Source organism: Hydra vulgaris, chromosome 02, assembly GCF_038396675.1.
Source record: "Hydra vulgaris chromosome 02, alternate assembly HydraT2T_AEP".
In the NCBI taxonomy this organism is placed as follows: Eukaryota; Metazoa; Cnidaria; class Hydrozoa; order Anthoathecata; family Hydridae; genus Hydra; species Hydra vulgaris.
In genome coordinates this window covers 46,825,001-46,848,133 of record NC_088921.1, presented here as the reverse complement: position 1 = coordinate 46,848,133, position 23,133 = coordinate 46,825,001, and the positions used below count along the sequence as shown (strand labels likewise).

The 23,133-nt window shown below is 28.9% G+C and overlaps 1 protein-coding gene across 2 annotated transcripts in view; it reads right to left on the bottom strand.

Moving 5' to 3' along the window:
- Window positions 1-6,508: 6,508 nt before the first annotated feature.
- The window catches only part of LOC100215873 (superoxide dismutase [Cu-Zn]-like), a 20,739-nt gene continuing 4,114 nt past the window's right edge, over window positions 6,509-23,133 (bottom strand). Inside the window, exons 1-3 of one of the 2 annotated variants that reach the window (XM_065791123.1) lie at window positions 10,772-10,908; window positions 7,665-7,802; window positions 6,509-7,294 (exon numbers count right to left, since the gene is read on the bottom strand). In XM_065791123.1, coding sequence (XP_065647195.1) covers window positions 6,924-7,294; window positions 7,665-7,802; window positions 10,772-10,889 — 627 coding nt within the window. In that variant the 5' untranslated portion in view covers window positions 10,890-10,908 and the 3' untranslated portion in view covers window positions 6,509-6,923. Of the gene's footprint in view, window positions 7,295-7,664; window positions 7,803-10,771; window positions 10,909-23,133 lie in introns of those variants that run through there. The other variant, XM_065791124.1, reaches the window with a different exon arrangement.

The following is a 23,133-nucleotide window of genomic DNA, read 5'->3' as shown; positions in this document are numbered from 1 at the left end:
AAAGATTCCAAAAACAAATAATCATAAACAATTTTGAATATTCCAAAAAATCATAAACAATTTTAAATATTCTAAATCATCTACAGCAAATAGAGAAAAGTTTAAATTTATTTCTGAAATAAGAAAAATTCCTAAAGTTGATACTTCAAACCGTTTGTTAATTGCATTTATAGATTGCTAAAAATTAGTTTCGAAAAATGACTAAACATAAATTAATTTATACTGACATAAAAGAAATCCTTGATGGTTTTTTTTTATGATAGTGCTAGAAATTTTTTTTTTTTTTTCATTACTATAAATGTCACTTTTATTTAATATCGTAAACGATAAGTTTATGTATTTCTCCTTTATTTATTAATCATAATATATATTTTCCTTTATTTCAACATAGCATAATTTTAACAACGTAATTGTACGAGTTCCCTATAACAACATAGTCTTATCAAGTCTTTCTTTATATATTCTATGCTTCTTAAGTTTTAATTTTTTTTATTTTATTAATTTTTTTTTTTTGTACGGTATCTTGTTAATTATTATCTTTTGTAATGAAAATATATTTTGATTAAATTATAGTTGTGTAAAAAATTGTAACCAGTATGTAGTTGTGAAAGTATTAAAAGTAAAAAAAAAAAAAAAAAATTTTGAATTGTTGAAATCTAAAAAAACTATTTATAATTATTTCGAATGGATGCTCATGATTATGCTGTTGTTGTTTTTATCTATTTATTATTATCTAACAATTTTAACAACCTTTACTAAAAAGTTAAAACACTTTTCTTACGAATGTGGCTCATCTGGTAGTTTCAATTGGTTCTAAGCCAGAACAGCTCTTACTACTGCGCCACAATTGCAATATTATATAATTAATGCCATATAATATGATTAATTTTCATACAATGAGTATAGTTTCATACAATACATCGTAGCTACACATAAAATTATACGCTACTAAATAAACGCTATAATTAATCGAAGTATTGATTACTTGAGTGTTTTAAGACTACTTTTTTTTTTTTTTTTTTTGATATTATACAAACTCATCAAAAAAAATATTTTTGTTTTGGAGCCAATTATTTATCAATACTGAATTATGGGCAACGGCTTTCAGCGATTTTAATATTTTAGGTAAATGCGTTTTTAGAGGAGATATTGGGCAGAAACTTTAGGCAATCTCAATTATAAATGTTTCTTGTGGCGTTTGTAAATTTGACGCTTTTTTTGTAATTTTGTGAGAAAACTGTAAGGTGTCTTTCTTTCGGTAACTGATTTAATAAAAACAGTTGTCCTATTAGTTTTGACTTGAAAAACTTTATTTCATAGTTAATAAATTACACGGTGTATAAATGCATCAACATTGATGCAATGACAAATTAATATGCATTCTATTTTTAAAAAATTTGCATTCTAAAGCTAACTTGACAACTTGATGCGTAAACATATTACTGATTATCCATTGCCACAATAATTTTTGAAAAACTCGGTTCTAGTTAGGGTTGAAAACTTCCGGATGGTTTCCAGATATTTTTTAGTAAAATTTCGCGAAATATTCAAAAAAATTTTACTGCAATAAACTCATATACTAATATAAAATTCGTTTCTTTGTTTCAAAATAATTTCGTTTCTTTGCCACAATAATTTTTGAAAAACTCGCTTCTAGTTAGGGTAAAAAATTTTCTCAAATTTTCCGGAAATTTTCAAAAAAATTTTACTGCAATAAACTCATATACTTATATAAAATTCGTTTCTTTGTTTTAAAAATATGCGTTTTATCATAGTAGTATTTGGGTATTTTTAAACATTAAACCGAAAACAAAAAATAATAAAGACCGACAAGGGAAAAATTTATTAGTCAAATTTTTATAATCAAGTATATCAACTTAAAAATTGTGCATTTTTTAAAAAAAATATTACTTTCACTTATATCAATTTTGTGGAACACCGAAAAGTAGATGTTTTCCAAGTTAGCTTGTCTTTTAAGCTTGTGTATAACATATTTCTAGCTTTTTACTTCTCTCAACTACAATGTAAAATATTCACCAATTACACAGGTCAACAAAAAAAAAATTTTTTTCTGGTGCCGAGCAAACAATTTGTTTTTTGTATAGCATTTCTCATTTTGATCAGGTCAAGTTATAAAGATATTTAGGTTCAAATCTTAAGTATTTAGGGTAAAGTCCCTAATATTGTCGAAAAAAAAGTTATTCAAAAGTATGTCAACCTGGGTCTCAAAAGAAGCGTATTTTCATAGAGATTTTAGAAAACATAAATATTTTTCCTTGAAATTTATTGACAAAAAAATTATGTAAAAAAAAGGTTAAAGACTCTTAAAAAAAAGTCAACAGAATGTTATTCACCAAAAATACACAAAATACTTATTTTTATTACAAATGAATAACATTTTTAAAATCTCTATGAAAATACGCTTCTTTTGAGACCCAGGTTGACATACTTTTGAATAACTTTTTTTTCGACAATATTAGGGGCTTTACCCTAAATACTTAAGATTTGAACCTAAATATCTTTACAACTTGAACTAATGGTAAAAAAAGAGTTGCATATTTGAAATCAAAATGAGAAATGCTATACAAAAAACAAATTGTTTGCTTGGCACCAGAAAAAAAAAAAATTTTTGTTGACCTGTGTTATCAATAAATAAAATCTTTTTGAGATTTACAAATTTTATTATGTATTTATTTTAACAAAATCTTTGTTCTTTAAAATAAATACACAATATAAATAAAAACTTTCCTATCTTTTTGAAAAAGATAGGAAAGTTTTTATGTATAAAGGTTGCATTTAAAACATTTTTATAAGAGGAACATTTTATAAATGCACTAGCTAATCTAAGAAAAATGAGATTATTTGCACGACCGTTGTGCAAATAGAAATGAGATTTTTATATCGTTGTTTAAAAAGTATGTTTCTGCTGGTTTACATAATAGTACAATTTTAGAAATATTTTTTTTTCTGGTGCAATTCCTGTTTTAAATGATTAAATGAATACTTGGAAAATAGGACTACGTATCTCGCCGAAAACATCTAGTACTACTTCACATGAGACGCTTACAATACCTGAGATTTTGATTCTTTGAGTGATTTGATTGCTATTTCGAGTTCGTTTTGTTTTAATTCGTTGATGTTTAAGGATCAATGAGATATTGTTAAAGAAGCTTATTCAAATAGTTTTTTAAGAATTGAATTGATGCAAGATCAGCACTAATGTTTAGAAAGTAGTTGTTGAGTTCATTGAAGATATCATTATTTTCACTTTTATTAGAACCAAATTGTTTTTTTTAGAACCAAATTGTTATTTTATGTTAATTAACTTTATTTTATAAATAATTTTGCCCAGATATGTCTGGCCATTGTACATAACTACTTCATAATTAACAACACTGAAGGTTTAACATTTATTCGCTTTATTTTATCATATGAATTCATTTGTATCATTCGTAATTATCAACCATGCAAATAACAACAACAACAACAACAACAACAACAACAACAACAACAACAACAACAACAACAACAACAACAACAACAACAACAACAACAACAACAACAACAAGATATTTATTTTCCTTTTTAAATCATGCAATAATATTATAATAATAATACATATAATAATAGTAATAATAATAATGATAGTAATAATAATAAAAAATTCATAACTCTATTGATTGCAGTAAGTAAAAATAAATGCTTAGTAATATATCGTCGGCTTACTATCAAAACCTCTTAAGTCTAATTTTTTCTAACCATGAGCGAGATCTCGTCTCGTTCTCGTTTCTCGTGAGAAACGAGAAATTAAATATTATATTATTGTTGAAAGACGAGACTTAAATATTATTCCAAATTAAAAATTATTATACTTTACAAAATGCTTAATAGTTTGTTTTTTTAATTAATTAATATTTTGACTCCTTGATTTTTATTTAGATTTTTAATTAGATTTTAAATATTTTTAATTAGATTTTAAATACAAAAACTTTTTGTATAAAATTGTGCACTTTCGACTTAATTTCATTAGTTTACTAGTGGAATTCAACTTGACACATATTGTTCATATTGAACAATATGTGTCAAGTTGAATTCAAAAAGAAATTTTTATTCAAAAGAAATATTCTTGCCTCATTTCAACGATCAAAAATGTCACTAAGAAAAAACAAAATCTGGAGATATTTTCAAAAAACAAGTGACGGTGCTGAATGCAAGGCGTACAAAAAGTCTTTGAAAACAAAAGATGGAAACACAAGCGGACTTCATCGTCACCTCGAAAAAAAACACAGCCAAGATTACGTTCAGTATTTTGAAAAAACTGACGACTCTCTTCTTACTCCTCCTAAGAAGAAACAACGAACCGTGGTTGAAATGCTTGAAACAAAGTCCAAATATGGCAAAGACAATTCCATTCAAAAACAGTTTGACTCTGCAATGCTGGATTACTTTTGCACTGATCTGGCATCCTTTTCAGCAGTCGAAGGAAGAGGTTTCAAGAAATTGTTTGACATTGCAAACCCTAAACTGAGCCTTCATCACAGAACAACATATTCAAGAAAGCTTTCAATTCGGTCAAGAGAAGTTCAAGCTGGAATGAAGAGCATAATAACTGAGATTACGCCAAATCTAAAAAGTGCTGCATTTACTTCTGACCTTTGGACTTCTAGAGCTCAGGACAGCTACATCTTTTGGACTTTTCATGCTATTGACGAAAATTGGAGACATCACTGGACACCCCATCATTATCATAAATACATCACTGGACCCCATACATTACTGGACACCCCATATCCAACAGTTCCCAGGCAGACAAACAGGTGTCTTAATTGAAGGAAAGCTGGATTCTTTCTTAGAAGAACTAAACTTGCCTGCTGATTTGCCAATGTACTGCGTGAACGATCAGGCAAGAAACATGAAACTTGCAGTAAATTGTCAAAGCGCCTTGACCAATACTTGTGCAACAATCATATTTTGCAATGTGCAGTTCGAGGCTCATTTGGAATGACTGCTGGAATGGATGATGCGTTGCAAACATGCAAATATTTGGCTTCTTTAACTCACCAGTCAACAGTTGCAGCTGAGTTGCTTGAATCAGAATCAGACGCGCAAAGAATCAATTGTAGACAGTTACGCCAATCTGTTGACACAAGATGGAATAGTGAACTGGATTGCATGGCTTCTGTCCTACATCTAAAGAGTGCAATTATCAGCTTATGTGCAAATGAAGATATTTTTTCTTCAAAGACTATCAGTGCATCACAGTGAAAATCAATCGAGGGAGCAGTAGAAATTTTGGCACCACTTAAAGAAGCTACAGAAACGTGGTCGGCTAAGTCTATTCCAACAATAACACTGTTGCCGATTCTCTTTATTTAATCCATGACATAATTGATCAATTTATTGAGACGGATGGAAAAAATGGCTACGGTGTCTTGTATGCAAAAAATTTGAAAAGCTGCATTGCGAAAAGATTTCCTCTTTGTCACACAGGAAACTTATTGAGTGCTGCAGCAAACAACTTAAATCCTGCTTTAAAGGGACTTCACTTGAAGCTCTTCAAAAAATATCAAACAACAAAAGAATGGTTTGCCTCACAGGTTAAGGATTATGTTGAGTGCCAACCTGTTGCCAGAGTCCTTTCAGCAGATTTGTCCCCTAATTCAAAACTAAAGCGCAAGTTAAACGTCAGACTTGAATCACAAGAGCCAACATCTAAACTAAATCCTATTTTGAGCGAAATGTGCCAGTATGAATATCTCCCTGATGCCAAAAAAGACTTTCCGATTCTTGATTGGTGGAAATTGCATTCAAATACATTGCCAGAACTCTCTTTATTAACTAGACAAATTTTAGCTAATCCAGCCAGTTCAACTAAATCAGAGAGAGTTTTTAGCTCAGGTGGAAATGTCGCCCGATCATCCAGACACAACTTACACCCAGAAAAAGTAGAACAAATCATCTTAATCAGAGAAAACATCTTGTCTTGTTGGAAAAGTTTGACAAAAAAATTCTGAATTAATATTTGAAAAAGTTATTTACATTTGACAAATGCCATTTGTGTCTATTTGTCAAAACCATGTTTACACTTTTTTTTTTTACTTGGATTTTAATAAATTTGTTTTCAAAAATTGTTAAATTTCTCGTTTCGTCTCGTTCTCGGTCTCACGAGAAGTACTAACTTCTCGTCTCGGTCTCGTCTCATTTTGAAAAAACCTAGTCTCGCTCCTGGTTATTGATAAGGATGGTGTCACTCAAATCAAAGTAGTGATCAAAGGAGTGACACCAGTTTTTAAATATAATATGACTAATAATAAGCATACACACATAGAATATACATAAACATTTAAAAATCATACTTTTAAAAATTATAATTTTAAATATTAAGTATTTTGTCAGATCTAGTCTAATAGTCTTCTCAAAATAATTTTTGATTATTATAAAATATCGCTTTCAGTGCATACTTCCAATATTTCAAATATCATTTCATTTTCAATGCATACTTCCAATATCTTAAATATCATTTCATAATTTTTCAATGATTAATAACAAATACAATTAATATTAGTTTTATTTAAAATTACCCAAAACAACTTTAAAAAAGTAGATTTCTCAAAATAAGAACCTCAATAAAAAAATTTATTAAAATATAATGAATAAATAATAAGAAACAAATATTTAGTAAAAAATAACCTAAAACAAATATCAATAAGGAATATTTGTATCAACCAACAGAAATGAATTTATGAAAACAAAAACACATTTCTACAAAATACTTTTAAAAATAAAAGAGAAATGTTCATAACCACAGTTTAACTTTCTTAATGTTTCTAATTTCAATGAACATTTACAACTGCGAAGTTCTGAAGAATGTTTAAATTTTTTTAAGATTATGACAGTGATTCAAAAAAGTTCACTAAGAAAGATCAATAATGCATTACTCTTTTGATTATTCCACAGGCAATTCTTGGTCCTGCATTTCCTGTTTTTTTGCTTTCTTCGTTATCTACTTTCCCCAAATCATCTTCATTTAGGTGAACAACTAAAGTTCTTCCAAGTACGCTATAATTGCCAAATAGGTTTACAACTGTATCTTTTAAAGAAAGTTGCACCACTCCATCTTTACCAACATCTATATTACCCAAATCTCCTATGTGTCGAATCTTATCCATATTTCCACCATGGTTAACCATTAAAGGATTATAGTGCGCACCTGCATCTTTGCAGCCATCTGATAGCTTACCAAATTCATGGATATGAAAACCGTGCTTACCAGGTGAGACTCCTGAGATGTAGCCTTAAAAAAAGTTTAACATTATATACAGACGTACATACGTATATATATATATATATATATATATATATATATATATATATATATATATATATATAAATATAAATATATATATATATATATATATATATATATATATATATATATATATATATATATATATATATATATATGTATATATATATATATATATATATGTATATATATATATATATATATATATATATATATATATATATATATATATATATATATATATATATATATATATGTATATATATATGTATATATATGTATATATATATATATATATATATATATATATATATATATATATATATATATATATATATATATATATAATGCATAGTACCTTCTATATATGTTGCATCATTATAAGATTGATCAAACCATATTTCGCCTTTGATGTTATTACCCTGCAATTCGACAAGTGCAACAATTCGGTTTTCGTTTCTTACTATGTAAGGATATCGTTTTATAACATTTCCATCTAAAAAATCAAAATGATGAGAGATTAGAGAAAGTGCAACAAAACTGTATGATATTTTTATAAATATACTTATTTTTCAAAATTGATATTTTTAAAGAATATTTTTTACAAGATTTATTAAGTTGTAAAGACATTTTATTGCAAAAAATGAAATACTGAAATTAAATGCCAAGATTTTATTAAAATAATTCAATTAACTCAAAAATAACCTCAAATCAAAAAAATCAAAAACCTCTTTCAAAGGGGCATTCTGTTTAATGAAAAAGTTAAGCATTTATAAAACCGTTATTGTTTGTTGATCTTAAAGATGCTATATTTTTATGATCACCTTAAGTAGGATTTCAATCTACAGTATCCAGTTTAAAGATTTTTTTGTTTCTCAAAACTTTACTAAATTGACTTTGGCTATTTTCTTTTTACCGATTTGTTTGAACAGCTAACATAAAGACTTGCAAGATTTAATTTTACAGAGAATTTATTAGGCTAATTCTATAGTATGTACACAATATGGTGGTTATGAAATCATGTCATTGTTAAAGACAATTTAAAGTCATTTCATGAACAAATCAAAAGGTCGAATTTCTTTGTAGTCATATTTACAAGAATGTGAAATATGAAATATGATGCAATTTCTTGCAATAAATTTGACTATTCGGTGTAGTTAAGGCGATTAACAAATTACTTAAATTCTTTTATTTGAAATTAGCATGGTTTTATAAACGTATTATGTCCAAACAAGAGCTTTAGATGGTATAATTTTTTTTTTTGATTCAGGTTTTTTAAACATTTAAAGAAACTTTAATTTTTTTAATATAATTTTCAAAACCTTTTTACTACCCCTAATAGTGAATCTAAAAAACACCATTTTGGAGTCTTTAGATCACTTCCGCTCATCGGCGTTATCATGAAATTAATTATAATCTTTTGAAAAAGTGCCTTAATTTACATAGATCCTAGTTCTAATCGGTTCTGGCATATATTAACTACATATAGTTGTCAAAGTACAATATTTCTATCAATTTTTACAAAAAATACTAGAATTCGGACCAAGAAAGAGCTTATAATTAAGAAAAATTGCTAATAAACAATCAGAACAAATTATTAAACTATGATGTTTACTTTACTTAAGCAACATATTTTTTTTAAACTTTATTTAAATTTGGACAAGCGATTGGGATTTAAAAAAAAAATGTTTTTTTAAATAAAAAAATCTTCGGCCTGGGTTTTTTCGCTACAAACATTTATATTTTATGATACCGCAAAATTTGTCACTTTAATTTTTTTCATCTTTCATAATTCACAGACCTGATCATTTAACGGAAATATGTTGTAGTCAACAAATTATCATACATACGCTACGATATTTTAAAACTGCCTTAACTACACCGAGTATCGAGAGTAATAAAATTAAACTCGGTTGAGTCGTATTTTATGTACATAAACTCTCACATATTGCGTAATTAAAAGGAATTAAAAAATTCTTTTTTTTTTTTATAAATAAATTTAAACAAAAGAATTTGCATAATTAAGACTTCGTCTTTTTTTAAATAATTTTTTTTTATTAAGAACTTTTTTATTAAAAAAAATTAAAATTAAAAACTTAACAAAGGTTATTAACAAATGTTGTCTCTATACTCTTATATTTCGTTTTTATAACGCTTTTTCAATTGCAAAATGCCCAGACCGCAGGCATCTCGTTGTATTGTTCCTAATAATGAGTTTGTACAACCTAATGATGTTTTAACTTATAATCTTTTAATAGTATAATCTTTCATTATTAGCTCGTCTTTTATCAAATGAAAATGATGTAATTAATTGCTGTGCCCGACATCGGCTAATATCAAATTCATTTATTTGCGCTACTTGTCAAATTCAATGTCGATTAATTAATCGGAGAAAGATTACAGATGGAAAAACTTGGTTCAGTCTACAGTATAAAAAAAAATATAGCATCCGAACTAACAGCTTATTCTCCAGAAGTCATCTTTCGCTGAATCAGATATAGTGATAATTTACGGGTTTGCAGTTGATTTTACCCAAAAAGACATTCGCGGGAAGCAGAGTTAAATCGCAATCACACAAAAGTTGATTGGTCTAACTTCTGTAGAGAACTTTGTGGAGCAATGGCGTGAGGAAAATCCATGTGAAATAGGTGGTATAGACGTTACCGGCCAACCAATTATTGTTGAAATAGATGAATCAAAGTTTTATCCCAGAAAATACCATTGTGGACAATGGCGGCTAGGTCACTGGTAGACTCAGAAAAATGCTTTCTTGTTGAAGTGCCAGATAGAACAGTTGAATTACTTCAAGCAGTAATTGAAAGATGGATTTTAAGTGGATCACATAATATCAGATAGCTGGCCATAGTAAGCAAACATAGATACATGGAATGATGGCATGAATAGCCATGAAGTTGTTGTACACCAAGAAAACTTTGTTCATCCGAATAATCCTCATATCCACACTCAAAATATTGAAAACTTATGGACGCGAGCAAAAAAGAAGCTTCGCAGGCGAAGTGGTACAAGTGAAGATTTGTTTACAAGCTATTTACACGAGTTTGTATAGAGAAAATCCATCAAAAACAAAAATCTCATTTTTAATGAATTCCTTCTACTCGTCATTTCAATATATCGAATTTAAATTTATATAAAAAGTTAACAAATTAAAAAATATATACAATAACGTATTTTCTTTAAAAAACATTAATAGAATCAACGTTTTTATTTTATGTTTTACGGTTGCATAATTATGCATTAATAATTTGTAAAATTCTTAAATTTATAATACTTTTAGTTGCGTTTTCGCTTTTTTTGTTTACGTACATAAAATACGACTCAACCATTAAACTCATTGAAATGTATATCTTTTTTTTTCAACACTTCATAAAAAGTTATACTTGGTAATAATATAATTTAAAAATTATTTATTACACAATTCTGGTTACTTTTCGCTAATATTGATACCTTTTTTACGAAAAGGAGCACCGTTTACACTTAAAACAATTATGATCAGCACGTACCACCACATTGTTGTTTTACTTCTGATTCTAACCTTTAAAACAAAACAAATGCACTCTTTCATTTAATCAAGAGTGTTAAAATATATAGCGCTATATTCATTAATAGCGGCTAATTTTATTAAGCTAATTCCTTTTAAATCAATCGATAAGCTCTAAATAGATCAAATAAATAAAAACTAAATAAATTACCGAACTACTTATTCTTATCAAACGACTAAAAAAGCTTTTTTAGCGTCCTTTGTGTAACATTAACTTTAGACTAAAATCATGTAAATATTTTCAGTTTGTTCTGATTGTTGTGTATACTAATAAAAACATTACTAATTGTAATATATAATTAAAAATATATGAGCGAGTAGACTGTATTTTTGGTTCAACCGCATTACGTACTGTATCACAGTGATCAGGAATAAGTTAAAACTATTCCAAAATCAATTTTGTAAAAAAATATATATTCAAATTGCTGAAAAATAATCTAAAATGTAAAAAAAGGTAAACAACGAAAGAAATCTATAAACCTTAAAATTAGGAGAGGGATAATTTTTGTTTGTTTGTTACCTTTATTTTTAGATCCTTGAGCTTCCTCTGAATACAATCCGATTCGCAACAAGAACTTTGAAATTGTTTCAGAACTATGAAGCAATAGCTTATGCATAGATACAGGCATAAAACCAATTATTATTATTTATTTATTTTTATTTTTTTATTTTTTTATTTAGGTGCCCCAAGAAGACCTAACGGTCTTGTCACAGAGCACAGCGGAAGTGCATTTAACTAGGAAGTTCATACCTCCTTCTTTACCGTGACGCAAATATATGTTCAGAGTCCATTTCGAGCCTGGATCTCCTGCTTCTAAAGCAAGGGTTCTAATCTCTGCGCCACGGCCGCACGTTTTTTCACAATGAAGCATTGCTACTTATTGCAATACTCAATGAACTTTATTTTATCAATCTCAAATCCTGAATTTATTATGTTTAAAATGGTTGCTAAGCGTTCTATTAATCCTTTATCTATGCCGTAATAGAAGAAAATAAATCAAAATGTTTAAATGCTCGTCTGGTGGTGTTACCATTATTTGAAGTTCCAGAACCACCTTGCATAGAAAAATCTACTCTCAAGCCTAATTCCTAAATAATTTTATTTTGTATGATTTGTATTTTTTCCTCACAAACTTCTTAGTCAGCATTACCACGAATTTGTAAAACTGACTAAGAATTTATTTTACATTTATTAAAAAAAAGGTGTTTTGAATGTTTATTACTTATTTATTAAGAATGTGTAAAAAACATTCAGATCACCTTTTCCGAGCATGAAATGAAGAAAGACTGAATTTAATGGTATCTGTATTAGATTAGATAGATATTTAATGATAGATTTATATATTAGATAGATAGGTATTTAATGATATCTATATTAGAATTTGAAGTTGGTATTGAGCTACATGCAATAGAATTCATTTGTTTTGGAGAAGCTAAACATATTTTTACTTTTATTAATATCATTATATTCAAAAATAGTTCGAAAGATTCTAATTTAATCATAAATTATAGTCTTTCGAACTATTATTGTCAAAGTTCTGCTTATATTCACTTTGAGCAGATGCGCCATCAAACCCCCATCAACAACTAAATTTTCCTTTTGTTTTATTGCCACTCTCTAGTTGCATAATTTGAGTTATGACTGAATCCGTTTGAAAAAAACAAGCTATTGCTTAATCAAGAAGACTTTTAAGGTTAATTTCAAGATTTTGCTCACTAAATATTATGTCGTCAGAATAGCTTTCTTTTCCTGCTAATAAAATCTTACTATGTAAAAGATACATATTTGTGTTTCTTTCCTTAGTTGCAATCTTTATTTTCAGATAAGCTTTGTAACAAATCAGCTGAAACCATCAAGACCAGTGCCGGTTTTAGCACTACCAGCGTCCTGGGCGAGATTTCTACGGCATCCCAAGCTCAATTTAACCCCATTCAAAAAAAAGGCAAAGGGTAAAATAACCAATTAGTTTCGCCCCTTTATATTCGGCGCCCTGGACCATCGCCCAACCAGGCCCTACCCTAACGCCGCCACTGATCAAGGCCAATACTTCTTTTGAGATAATTTTATTATAGACTTTTCATTTTTAATCATATTTACTACTCTATTGGGTTGACTGGGAGAAAAAACCAATTGTTAGAAAGAAAAACACAGACTGTGGCATTGATTTCCCCTTGAACTTACTACAGCAGATAAGATCAACTCATCATAAGTATGCTGCACTCCCATTTTTTCTCTCTTTCTTCTTTTAATACTGGTGCTTGATTATTCTTATTTAAAACATTTTCTTCCTGGTGTTTTTCTTTCGCTTTGATTTGTTATGTTGTTAAAAGTTGACTCGACGGAGCACTCTTCTGATATTTCTAGAATAATTAGATCTGTTTCAAACCAACTTGCTTCTTCAGTTTAAATACAATCACATTGTCGATTATGATTATAAAGTTTTATTTTTAACTTTTAAATAAAATTTTCCATTATTTTCAGGATACTTTTATATTATTTAGAAGTACGTTGTAACTTCCAAAATGTAATCAAAAATTTAAATTTTTAAGCAATTTATTTCTATCAATTAAAGTTCTGACTTTAATAACTAAATAAAGTTGATGTTTAATAAACTTAATATTCATTTTATACTAAAGTGAAAGAAAAATGATATTAAATTTTGCATGCACATATATAAAATATCAGTGATATTTAAGTTAACGCTAAGTAATATTAGAAGTAAAAATAATCAATTTCGTTAATGTGAATGAAAACTAAAATTAGGAACTATTTGAAGAACGAAAACTTAAATAGAATTGAATATCAGCATAGGAAACGAAAATAAAAATTAAAAATTATTACCGAAGGAAAATTATTGAATGCAAAAGTAGAATTTAACGATTTTTTTTTATGACAACTTATTAACACTTATTTTGCTGTTATTGCAAATGTTAAACTAGCAATCCACCACCAGATTCTAAAGACTTATAAATCAATCAATAAAGAAATGTTTATCAAGTTTGTTGGCTGGTAGGAAACATGAAAGTTATATATGGAATTTTTTTATTCATGATAAATAAACAGAAATATATACATGCCAGGTTCAGTTCAGGACAAGAAATATTATGGCGCGTGTGGCACAACTTTTGTCGGAAAAAATTTTAGTATCTTGGTAGCGCATAATCAGACATAAAGAGACACACAAAATATAAAGAAAAATTTAAATAAAGATTAAAAAAACGAGATGCAAAAAAACAATTTTTAAAGCGTAAAATTGATGATAACGATTTTATATCTTTTTGAAATAGTGGAAAAACAAAAAACCAGACAATAGAAGAGTGCTTTGAACGCCGAATAATCAAGTGACCAACGGAATCAAATGAACATCAACTGCATTAGGATAACGTGATTGAAATGATTTTCAATACCAGCTACCCACTGGCATTACTAGATTAACCGCCATTTTGAAAGATGATAAAAAAGTATAACCCAAAATTTGAATTTCTAGTTAATTAATAACAAATTTGTACAATATTGTATTTTAAATTCAATAATGCTCACCAATTTTTTAATGTTATAAATTAGCCTATAAGAGTGCATAGAAATTCCAGTAGCCAAATTTGTGGTGTTTTAGGGTTAGCCAAATTTAGATTTGATGTTGTGGATTGCCTAAAAAAAAAAACTATTATCATTTGTCTTGATGGTTGGACAAAGAAGAATCTCACAGCATTATTCCTTGGAATAACTGCATGTTTCTATAACATCACCACGATCAAACATGACATGTTTTTCTAAATTTGTCGGTACTCCAACATTCGCACACGGGTAATATGTTTGCAGAACGTTTAAAAAAATGTATTGGCCATTAGAGTGTTGGAAAAGATCAAGTTATATTGATTGTTTTAGACAATGGGTCTAATATTGTTAGAGTTATTAGACTATTACAGGAAAAGCACGCAGCTATAAAACATGATGACTCTGAATCTGACGAGTCTGAACATGATACAAATAATGAAGGCACCCATTTTTATTTTGATCCAACTGAATTATCTCTGCCAGTACATTTTCCAAAACGTTGAATGCCCTGACAGTACAAACAGGTATTCTTTAAACCGATACCCAATCCCTTTCACAGGTTCTACCATTTATATTCAACTTAGAATGCCTTTCGCAAGAACATCCTACAAACAAGACTTTAACAGCAAACCTTCTAAGAGATCTACGTTGAAGGTTTAAAGCAATTCTGCAGTCAGACTTGGATACATTCAATCAATGAGGAGAAATACAAGCAGCTACTGTGTTAAATGCAAATGTGAATCTGCTGACAGGAAGTGCTTTAAATTCTTATCGAATAAAATCTTTTTCAAATAAAGGAATTAATAATGAGACAACTACACTGTTGAAGGTCAATCGTCAAGATAGTTAGCAAACATAAAGTGTAATGAGGCCCTGCGAGGTCACGACTTGTTCTTTTGGAAACAAAACAAAAGCAAGTATAGTAAGATTGCTTTTATTACTGTTGGTTTTCGGCCCAATATCAAATACTAGATTGTAGTAAAAAAAACGCATAAATAATGCATGCATATAACTATTTTTATTTTTTATTATTACAAATAATTAGCATATTTGTTTCTTAAAATCTATAGATGGTAAGTTACGATAAAAGCCTTTTCATCGTTTGATGGTGGCAAATGGTTGCACTTTTTGTCATAAATAATACATAGTACTACTTCCGAAAATAGCTTTTCACTATTTACACTGCCGTCCGTAAATAATAAGAAAACTTTAGCAAGTTTCTGTTAGGATATTGTTTTGCGTTTGATGACTACCACCTATAAAGGTTTGCTGTCCTATTTAAACAAAGTTTCGTATAAAAATAAATTTTATTTGCATTTGGACTTTTCTTTTCTAAAGCTTCATATGAGTGCACATTTTCTGTAGAGATTGATTTGACTGTTTCGATTACATTTTTTTTCTTATGAAGTGGAAATAAATTATCATCAGTGCCGGTTCATCGATGTCAAGTAGCCTTTTTAAACCTGAGAAGGTTTAGCCTTTCACTGAGACGAATTAACATTTTACTACAGACGATTTTTAGTAAAAGATTAAATTTTTCTCAAAGCATTTAAGCTTTTTTTGGTTTTGCTTGTTGTGTTTTAGCAAATCCCAGGAAATTATTATTGAAACGTACATCAATAAATAAAATAAAAAAAATAAAATAATAAAAGTAACCGTTTAATTGTCATTATATTTGAAGTTTAACCATGCTTTAATTCGTAAAGGTTGTTGTAAAGGTATTATATTTAATAGATTTGGAGTTCTTTGTGCTTTCATATCTGTGAAATTACCTCAGAAATGCAAAATATGTCTGAGCTAATTAATTTTGAAATCTTCTTAAATAGTTTGAAGAGTATGATACTTTTATATTGGGTTGGGGAATAAGTTCATTCAGTTTTTTCAAAGATTTAAACAAAAAATTTAAACAAAAAATAATAATTATAACAATAAATTAATCAGTTATGTATTCGCCGTTACTGTTTACAACCTTCTTCCCACCTCTCGACCAATTTGTTGATGCCGCTCCGCCAAAAATCGCCCGGTCTGGTGTTGAAGAAGTTGTTGAGCCAGTTTTTGAGGTCCCCTTTGCCGTCGAAGTTAACACCCCTCATTTGATTTGACAAGGAGCGGAAAATGTGATAATCTGTTGGCGCAAGGTCCGGAGAGTACGGTGGATGTTGAAGAACCTCCCAATCAAGCTCTTGGAGTGCGGTTTTGACGACTTGTACAACATGGGGTCTAGCGTTGTTGTGGAGTAAGATGACTTGGCCTTGCCAGTCAGGTCTTTTCAGTCGCTTAGCCTCATGTACGCGACGCAGTTGGGCAATGTAGAGCTCCTTATTGACCATTGCTTTCCTTTCAAGCATTTCACAGTGTATCATGCTTCCCTAGTCCCACCAAACGCAGATCATGGTCTTTTTCGGGTGGAGATCTTGCTTGACTCTCAGTATCGACGTGTCTCTTGGGGCTACCCGTTCCTTTATTTGCTTCATATTGACGTACAGGCACCATTTCTCATCTCCCTTGACAATTTGGTACAAAAGCGCTGTTTGTGGCCGCGTGTTGCTTGATGGCGTGCAAGGTGTTGAGCAGCGATTTGAAGACGATTTTCTTTGTTGACTTCGTTAAGCTTGTGAGGCACCCAGGCTCTGAGCTCTTCAGAAAATCCCATTGAGTGAAGATGATTGAGGATTGTCTTATGATCACAGTTTATTTTTTCGGCCAATTCATGACTTGTTTAGCGACCATCTTCCTTAAAAAGTGCTTTGAGATGCTCCTCATCGAATTCTGTGGGTTGTCCGCTGCGAGGTATATCATCGAGGTCAAAGTCGCCATTTTTGAACTTGGAAAACCATTTCTGTGCTGTGCACTCACCTATGACACCTTCTCTATACACGTTGCATATGTTGCGAGCGGCTTCAGCTGCTTTTTGACCGCGATGAAAAGCAAAAAAAAGTAGTTGTCAAAAATGCTAATTTTTTCCACCTGGGTATTTCAATTTCTAAGGGTGGAAAATAGGAAAAACTAAAAATATTCGAAAAAACAAATAACTCAGTTCTGTAGAGCAGAAAAGGCACTATCTTATAAATACAAAACTTCACTCAACAACATACAAATCTTTTAAATACTCCTCTTTGAAAAAAATCGAACGAACTTATTCCCCAACCCAATGCATTGCTATAGTTAAATTTTTTAATGTAACAGTCAACAAGTAATGCCTGCAATGATATAACCTATATATATATACATATATATATATATATATACATACATATATATATAAACCATAAAAAATCTGTTAAAATATTTCAACAAAGTTTCTAAATTTAATTAATGTTAGCAGCTACTTCCTCTTTTAACTATTTGAATTAATATATGACTTAATCATAAAACTTTTGGACTTTAAAAATAAATCAAATGTCAAATACACGTCTGCAAAAATCTGCAAGCGTCACTGAACTTAAAAATGAAAAAAGTTTAATTATCGATATAATATTAGGTTATTGGGCAAGGTTTTATAAAAAACTCTATAATAAAAATTTTGCTCTGTAAAAAAAAAAAAAAAAAAAAACGTTAAAAAATATCATATTAACCTACAATTATAGTTTAACCCGTCGACAGGGTAATTTGCATTTTCAAAAAACAGCATGGTGTATTTCAAGGAATTAAAAATTTATTCGAAAATCAAGATTTCTTTGTGGTTTTCAATCAATTAAGTTTTGCACTATATATTTTCAAAATATTGGATTATTGTTTGCATTTCAATAGTAGTAAACTTTTATAATAAAGACGAAGTTTCTCACGTGACCCAGCAAAAGGAAAAACAAACAATATTCTGACGAGTAATTTTTATTATACGCTAAAAGAAGCTTTCCAGTTATTCAAGGAAAAGCTCCACCACGTTAAAATTGGACATTGCAGCCTGCGCACACGCAATGTGAAATATGTTACAAAATTTTCGCATAATCCTTGTGTTTGTAGTTTAAATAAAAATATGCAATTTGCATTAGATGCATTAAAGAAATCGGCTCACGGCTTAGAAAAAGTCATCAGTCAAAGTAGGATTTAAAAGGATAAAAAATTTTGTTTGTGAACCGTACACAAATGATTGCGCCTATGACAAATGCATCGCATGCAAAGGTTTGAAACAGTTTGAAAAACACTTGCAAACTTTTGAGACATTTGACTTCAAAGCATCCTTTGACGAGTGGAGAAAATCTGAAACTAAATCATATACAAACATTAAAAAGATTTCATAGAAGTCTACTGTAACAGAATTTATCTAGCATATATTAGTGATACGTGCTAAAGTCCTCAGTTAGATCGTACATCAACAACAAATTTTCAATTCATTCCTAATCACGTCAAAGAAATTTAACGACATGTTTAACGACATAAAAAAGTTTTTTTGCGGCAAGCAGGCTGTTTTATTCAGAGGAAATAATTATTTTTTGTAACTTTTTAAAAAAAAATAAAAAGAAAAAGACTATAAAATGGATAAAAAAAATATTGATGTTCGAAAGAAATCTAACGAAACGGGGAATACAGATGAAACACAAATATCAACAAATGTTGTTCGGAATATTTTTCATAAAATGTTTTCAAAACAGAGGAAAGATATCTTTAAGCTTATCAGTGGTAACCTAAAAATAATAACGTTAAAATAAATGAGCTACTTAATGAAATACATAAATCAAAACGAATTTGCGATTCTTTAAAAAAAGAAAACGAAAAGGTAAACACTAAACTTAAATAAATTACCGAGAGAGTGAGAATCCTAGAAAAGACAAATAAAAATATCGAAGAAAGCCTAACAGTTACTCAAGACCGAGAAAAAAAGGCGTGCAAATTAGAAAAGAAAACTAAAAACAAAAACAGTATTGGTGAAGAGGAAAAGAATAAATTACGACAGCTAGAAGATAGACTCTTTAGGTATAATCTTCGCATCGACGGGCTTTCCGAAAACGATCAAGAAACCTGGAATGAAACGGAAAAAAAAATTATTAATTTTATTTGAAACAAATTAAATATTAGAAACGTTGATATCGAGAGGGCTCACAGAGTCGGAAAAAAAAGAAGAAAATAAAACTAGAACAATTGTTGTTAAAATTCTACATTACAAAGACAAAATAAAAGTACTATATCCATCTAATCGACTTAAAGGATCAGGAATATACATCAACGAAGACTTCTCTTTTGAAACAATGGTCATAAGGAAAAAACTCTTAAAAGAAATGAAAATACATAGAAAAAATGGTAAATATTCTTCTATAAAATATGGTAAACTTATAGTTAGAGAATTTAAGAAAAATAAAGCGAGTGCTTAATTACTTTATCATTAATAGTAAGAATTTTTTTTTTCTTCTTCTTCTTATTATTATTATTTTTTTTTTTTTCAGAAAAGTAACAATTTAACAGTTTATAAAAAATACCCTACTTATGGATGAAGATAATGTTACACTTAACTCAGAATTTAATTCATTACAAAATAAAAATAGGATACTTCAAGATAAGCATTCTGACCCGGATATTTATTTTTTAAGTAAAAACAAAATATTTCAAAATATAAACACTTTATATTATGACCCTAAAACTGAAAACATAATGTAAGGACTAGATGCAAATTCATTTTCAATTTTGCTGTTAAATATAAGGAGTTTTTCAAAAAATTTTGAATTACAGTACTGGAATTATTATTATGGATTTTTAGAATAATTATAAACCTCTTATAAGATTTTATTCAGTTTACATTTTTCTATTATATGATTTTATTCAGTCTCACCTTGTTTTCTGACTAATATCAGTAGGTGTTAATCATGACTATAAATGTAATTTTTTTACTATGATTTCTGAGATACTTATAAGACATTTTTTTTATTTCTGGTTGTATTCTCAGATGAGTCAACAATTGCTGTGTTGGGTGATAGGGTACAGACAGTCAGAAGAAGGCCTGGAGAGGAGTTCAAGGCTGAGTGTCTTAAGAAAACATTAAAGTTCTCTACAAAGATCATTGTATGGAGAGCGATATCTATCTATGGAACAAGCCGTCTACATATCGTGGAGGCAATGATGAACCAGAGAAAGTATATAAAAGTGTTAAAGAAATGTCTGGTTCCTTAAATCCATGATTGGTTTACTGATAAGGACTATATCTTTCAACAGGATAGTGCTCCATGCCATACAGGCAAGTTGTCGAAGGCATGGCTCCTAGAGAATGAATTTTCTGTACTCAAATGGCTTGGGAATTCACCAAATATGAACCCAATTAAGAATTTATGGGATATTTTGATGGACGAAATACATAAAGTTCCAATCACTACAAAATCGCAGCTCGTAGATAGGTTAATCCATGTATGGTTCCACAACGTGGCAATTACCAAATTATGCCGTGTTTTAATCATGGGCATGCCCAAGAGAGTGAAAGCATTGAAAACTTCTAAAGGTGGTCAAACCAAGTATTAAAAACTTTAATATACCTGGAATATATAATCTGTGACTATATTTTTCTGTGATAATCATTTTTGAAGTAAAAAACTTGATTATTATTTAAAAACTAAAATAGTTAACTTAAAAATCCATAATAATAATTCCAGTACTATACTTAAACAATTTTTATGCAAGGTTAAATTTAATTTTAAAATTATTAGTCTCAGCGAGACATGGTGTACTGATGAATATATCGAGACAAATACAAATTTTCAGCAACCAAATTATAAAGCGATTCATCAAATTGGAGGATTTGGGAAGAAAGAAGGGGGTTTGCGTGTATTTATAAGTAATTCTTTATTATTCAAGCTAAAAAAAGATTTGTGCTCAACCACTAATGATTGTGAATCACTATGTGTGGAAAAAATAAATAAAACCACAAAAAACATTATTATCCACATTTTATACATACCTTCCGGCTCAATAAAACAAGTTGAAAATCATATTAAAAACATAATTAAAAATAAATTAAGCAAAAATAAAAGCATTTATTTTGTAGGTGATTTTAACCTTGACCTGAACATGAGTCATTTAAATACAAATATTAATAACTTCTTTAACGTCATATATCAGAAAGGCTATATTCCACTAATTAATAAACCTACAAGAATGACTAGAGAAAGCGCAGCAATTGTAGATCAAATAGTCATCAATGAATTCAAATCAAAAAATCAAAAAAAGAATATTTAAATGCAACATTTCAGATCACTTCCCTGTATTTCTTATCTCACAAAAAAGGGATAACATCTATGCACAAAAAGTTAAAAAAAATACGTGAAATATAAATGAAAAATCCATGAAAGTTTTGATACTCTTTTATCAGATTTAAATTGGGATGACCTCCTCCATATTGAACACACAGATAAGGCTTACAATAAGTTTATTGATAAATTATAACAACTTTACAATACGGCTTTTCCTGTAGTTACAAAATGTGTGGAAAAAAAACATTAAATCCATGGATAACGCCTAGAATTCTAAAGTCGTCAAAGAAAAAGCAACGACAATATAATAAGTTCCTCAAAAAAAAACTTTCAATAATGAAACTAATTGCAAATATTATAAACGTGGTTCCTCAAAAAAAAACTTTCAATAATGAAACTAATTGCAAATATTATAAACGTGTTTTTGAGATGGTTATTAAAAAGTCAAAGAAATATTACTATACCGAGCGCTTAATAAAACATAAAAATGATCCAAAAAATACTTGGAACATAATTGGAAGTAATTGGCACGAAACAAACTGACGGAAATAGTCTTCTTATAAATCTAAACATTGAAAATAAAACTATTACAAATAATTCTTTAATTGCTTTGAAACACTTAATCAATATTTTGTCAGTGTAGGTTCCACTTTAGCGTCGAAAATAGAAGTTACTGAAGTAAACTTTGAGTCATATTTTACTCCTAATAAGACCTCTAAGATGGATAATTATGAAATTACTGAAAAGGAACTCTTAGATGCAGCATATCTTTTAAAAATTAAACAAAAGTGTGAGGTATGATAATATTAGTAGTTATGTAATTAAAAAATCGATAAAATACTTAACAATCCCTCTTTTACATATTTTTAATCTATCTTTAAAACTAAGTATTTATCCGGAGAAACTTAAAATTGCGAGGGTCGTGCCTATTTTCAAATCAGGAGATATTTCTAATCCTGAAAATTACAGACCAATTTCAATTCTCCTTGCTTCTCGAAAATCTAAAAGCGAATTATGTATAACCAAATTTTAACTTTTCTAAATATAAATAGTATTCTATATAATAAACAGTTTGGATTTCAGCCAGAGTATTCAACTGACCATGCCATTATTAATATTGTTCTCGATATATTTAAAGCATTTGACGAAAGTAAGTTTACCCTCGGAGTTTTTATAGATCTTAGCAAAGTCTTTGATACAGTAGACCATAGCATTTTATAAAAAAACTTGAAAGTTATGGAATTAAAAGCACATATTTAGAATGGCTCAAAAGTTATCTAAGCAACAGAAAACAATACATAGCACATGAAGCAGGAAAACTGATTACTATAACTTGCGGTGTTCCGTAAACTTATTTTATTATTATTAACAAATTTAATTATCATTAACGAATTTATTTTATTCTAATGGAGATGTCAACCTTTTATTTAAAATAGTAAACAAGGAATTTTTAAATCTAGCGGAATGGTTTAAGGCAAAAAAATTGTCCTTAAATTTAAATAAAACTAAGTATACTTTTTTTCATTGAACCCACGATAAA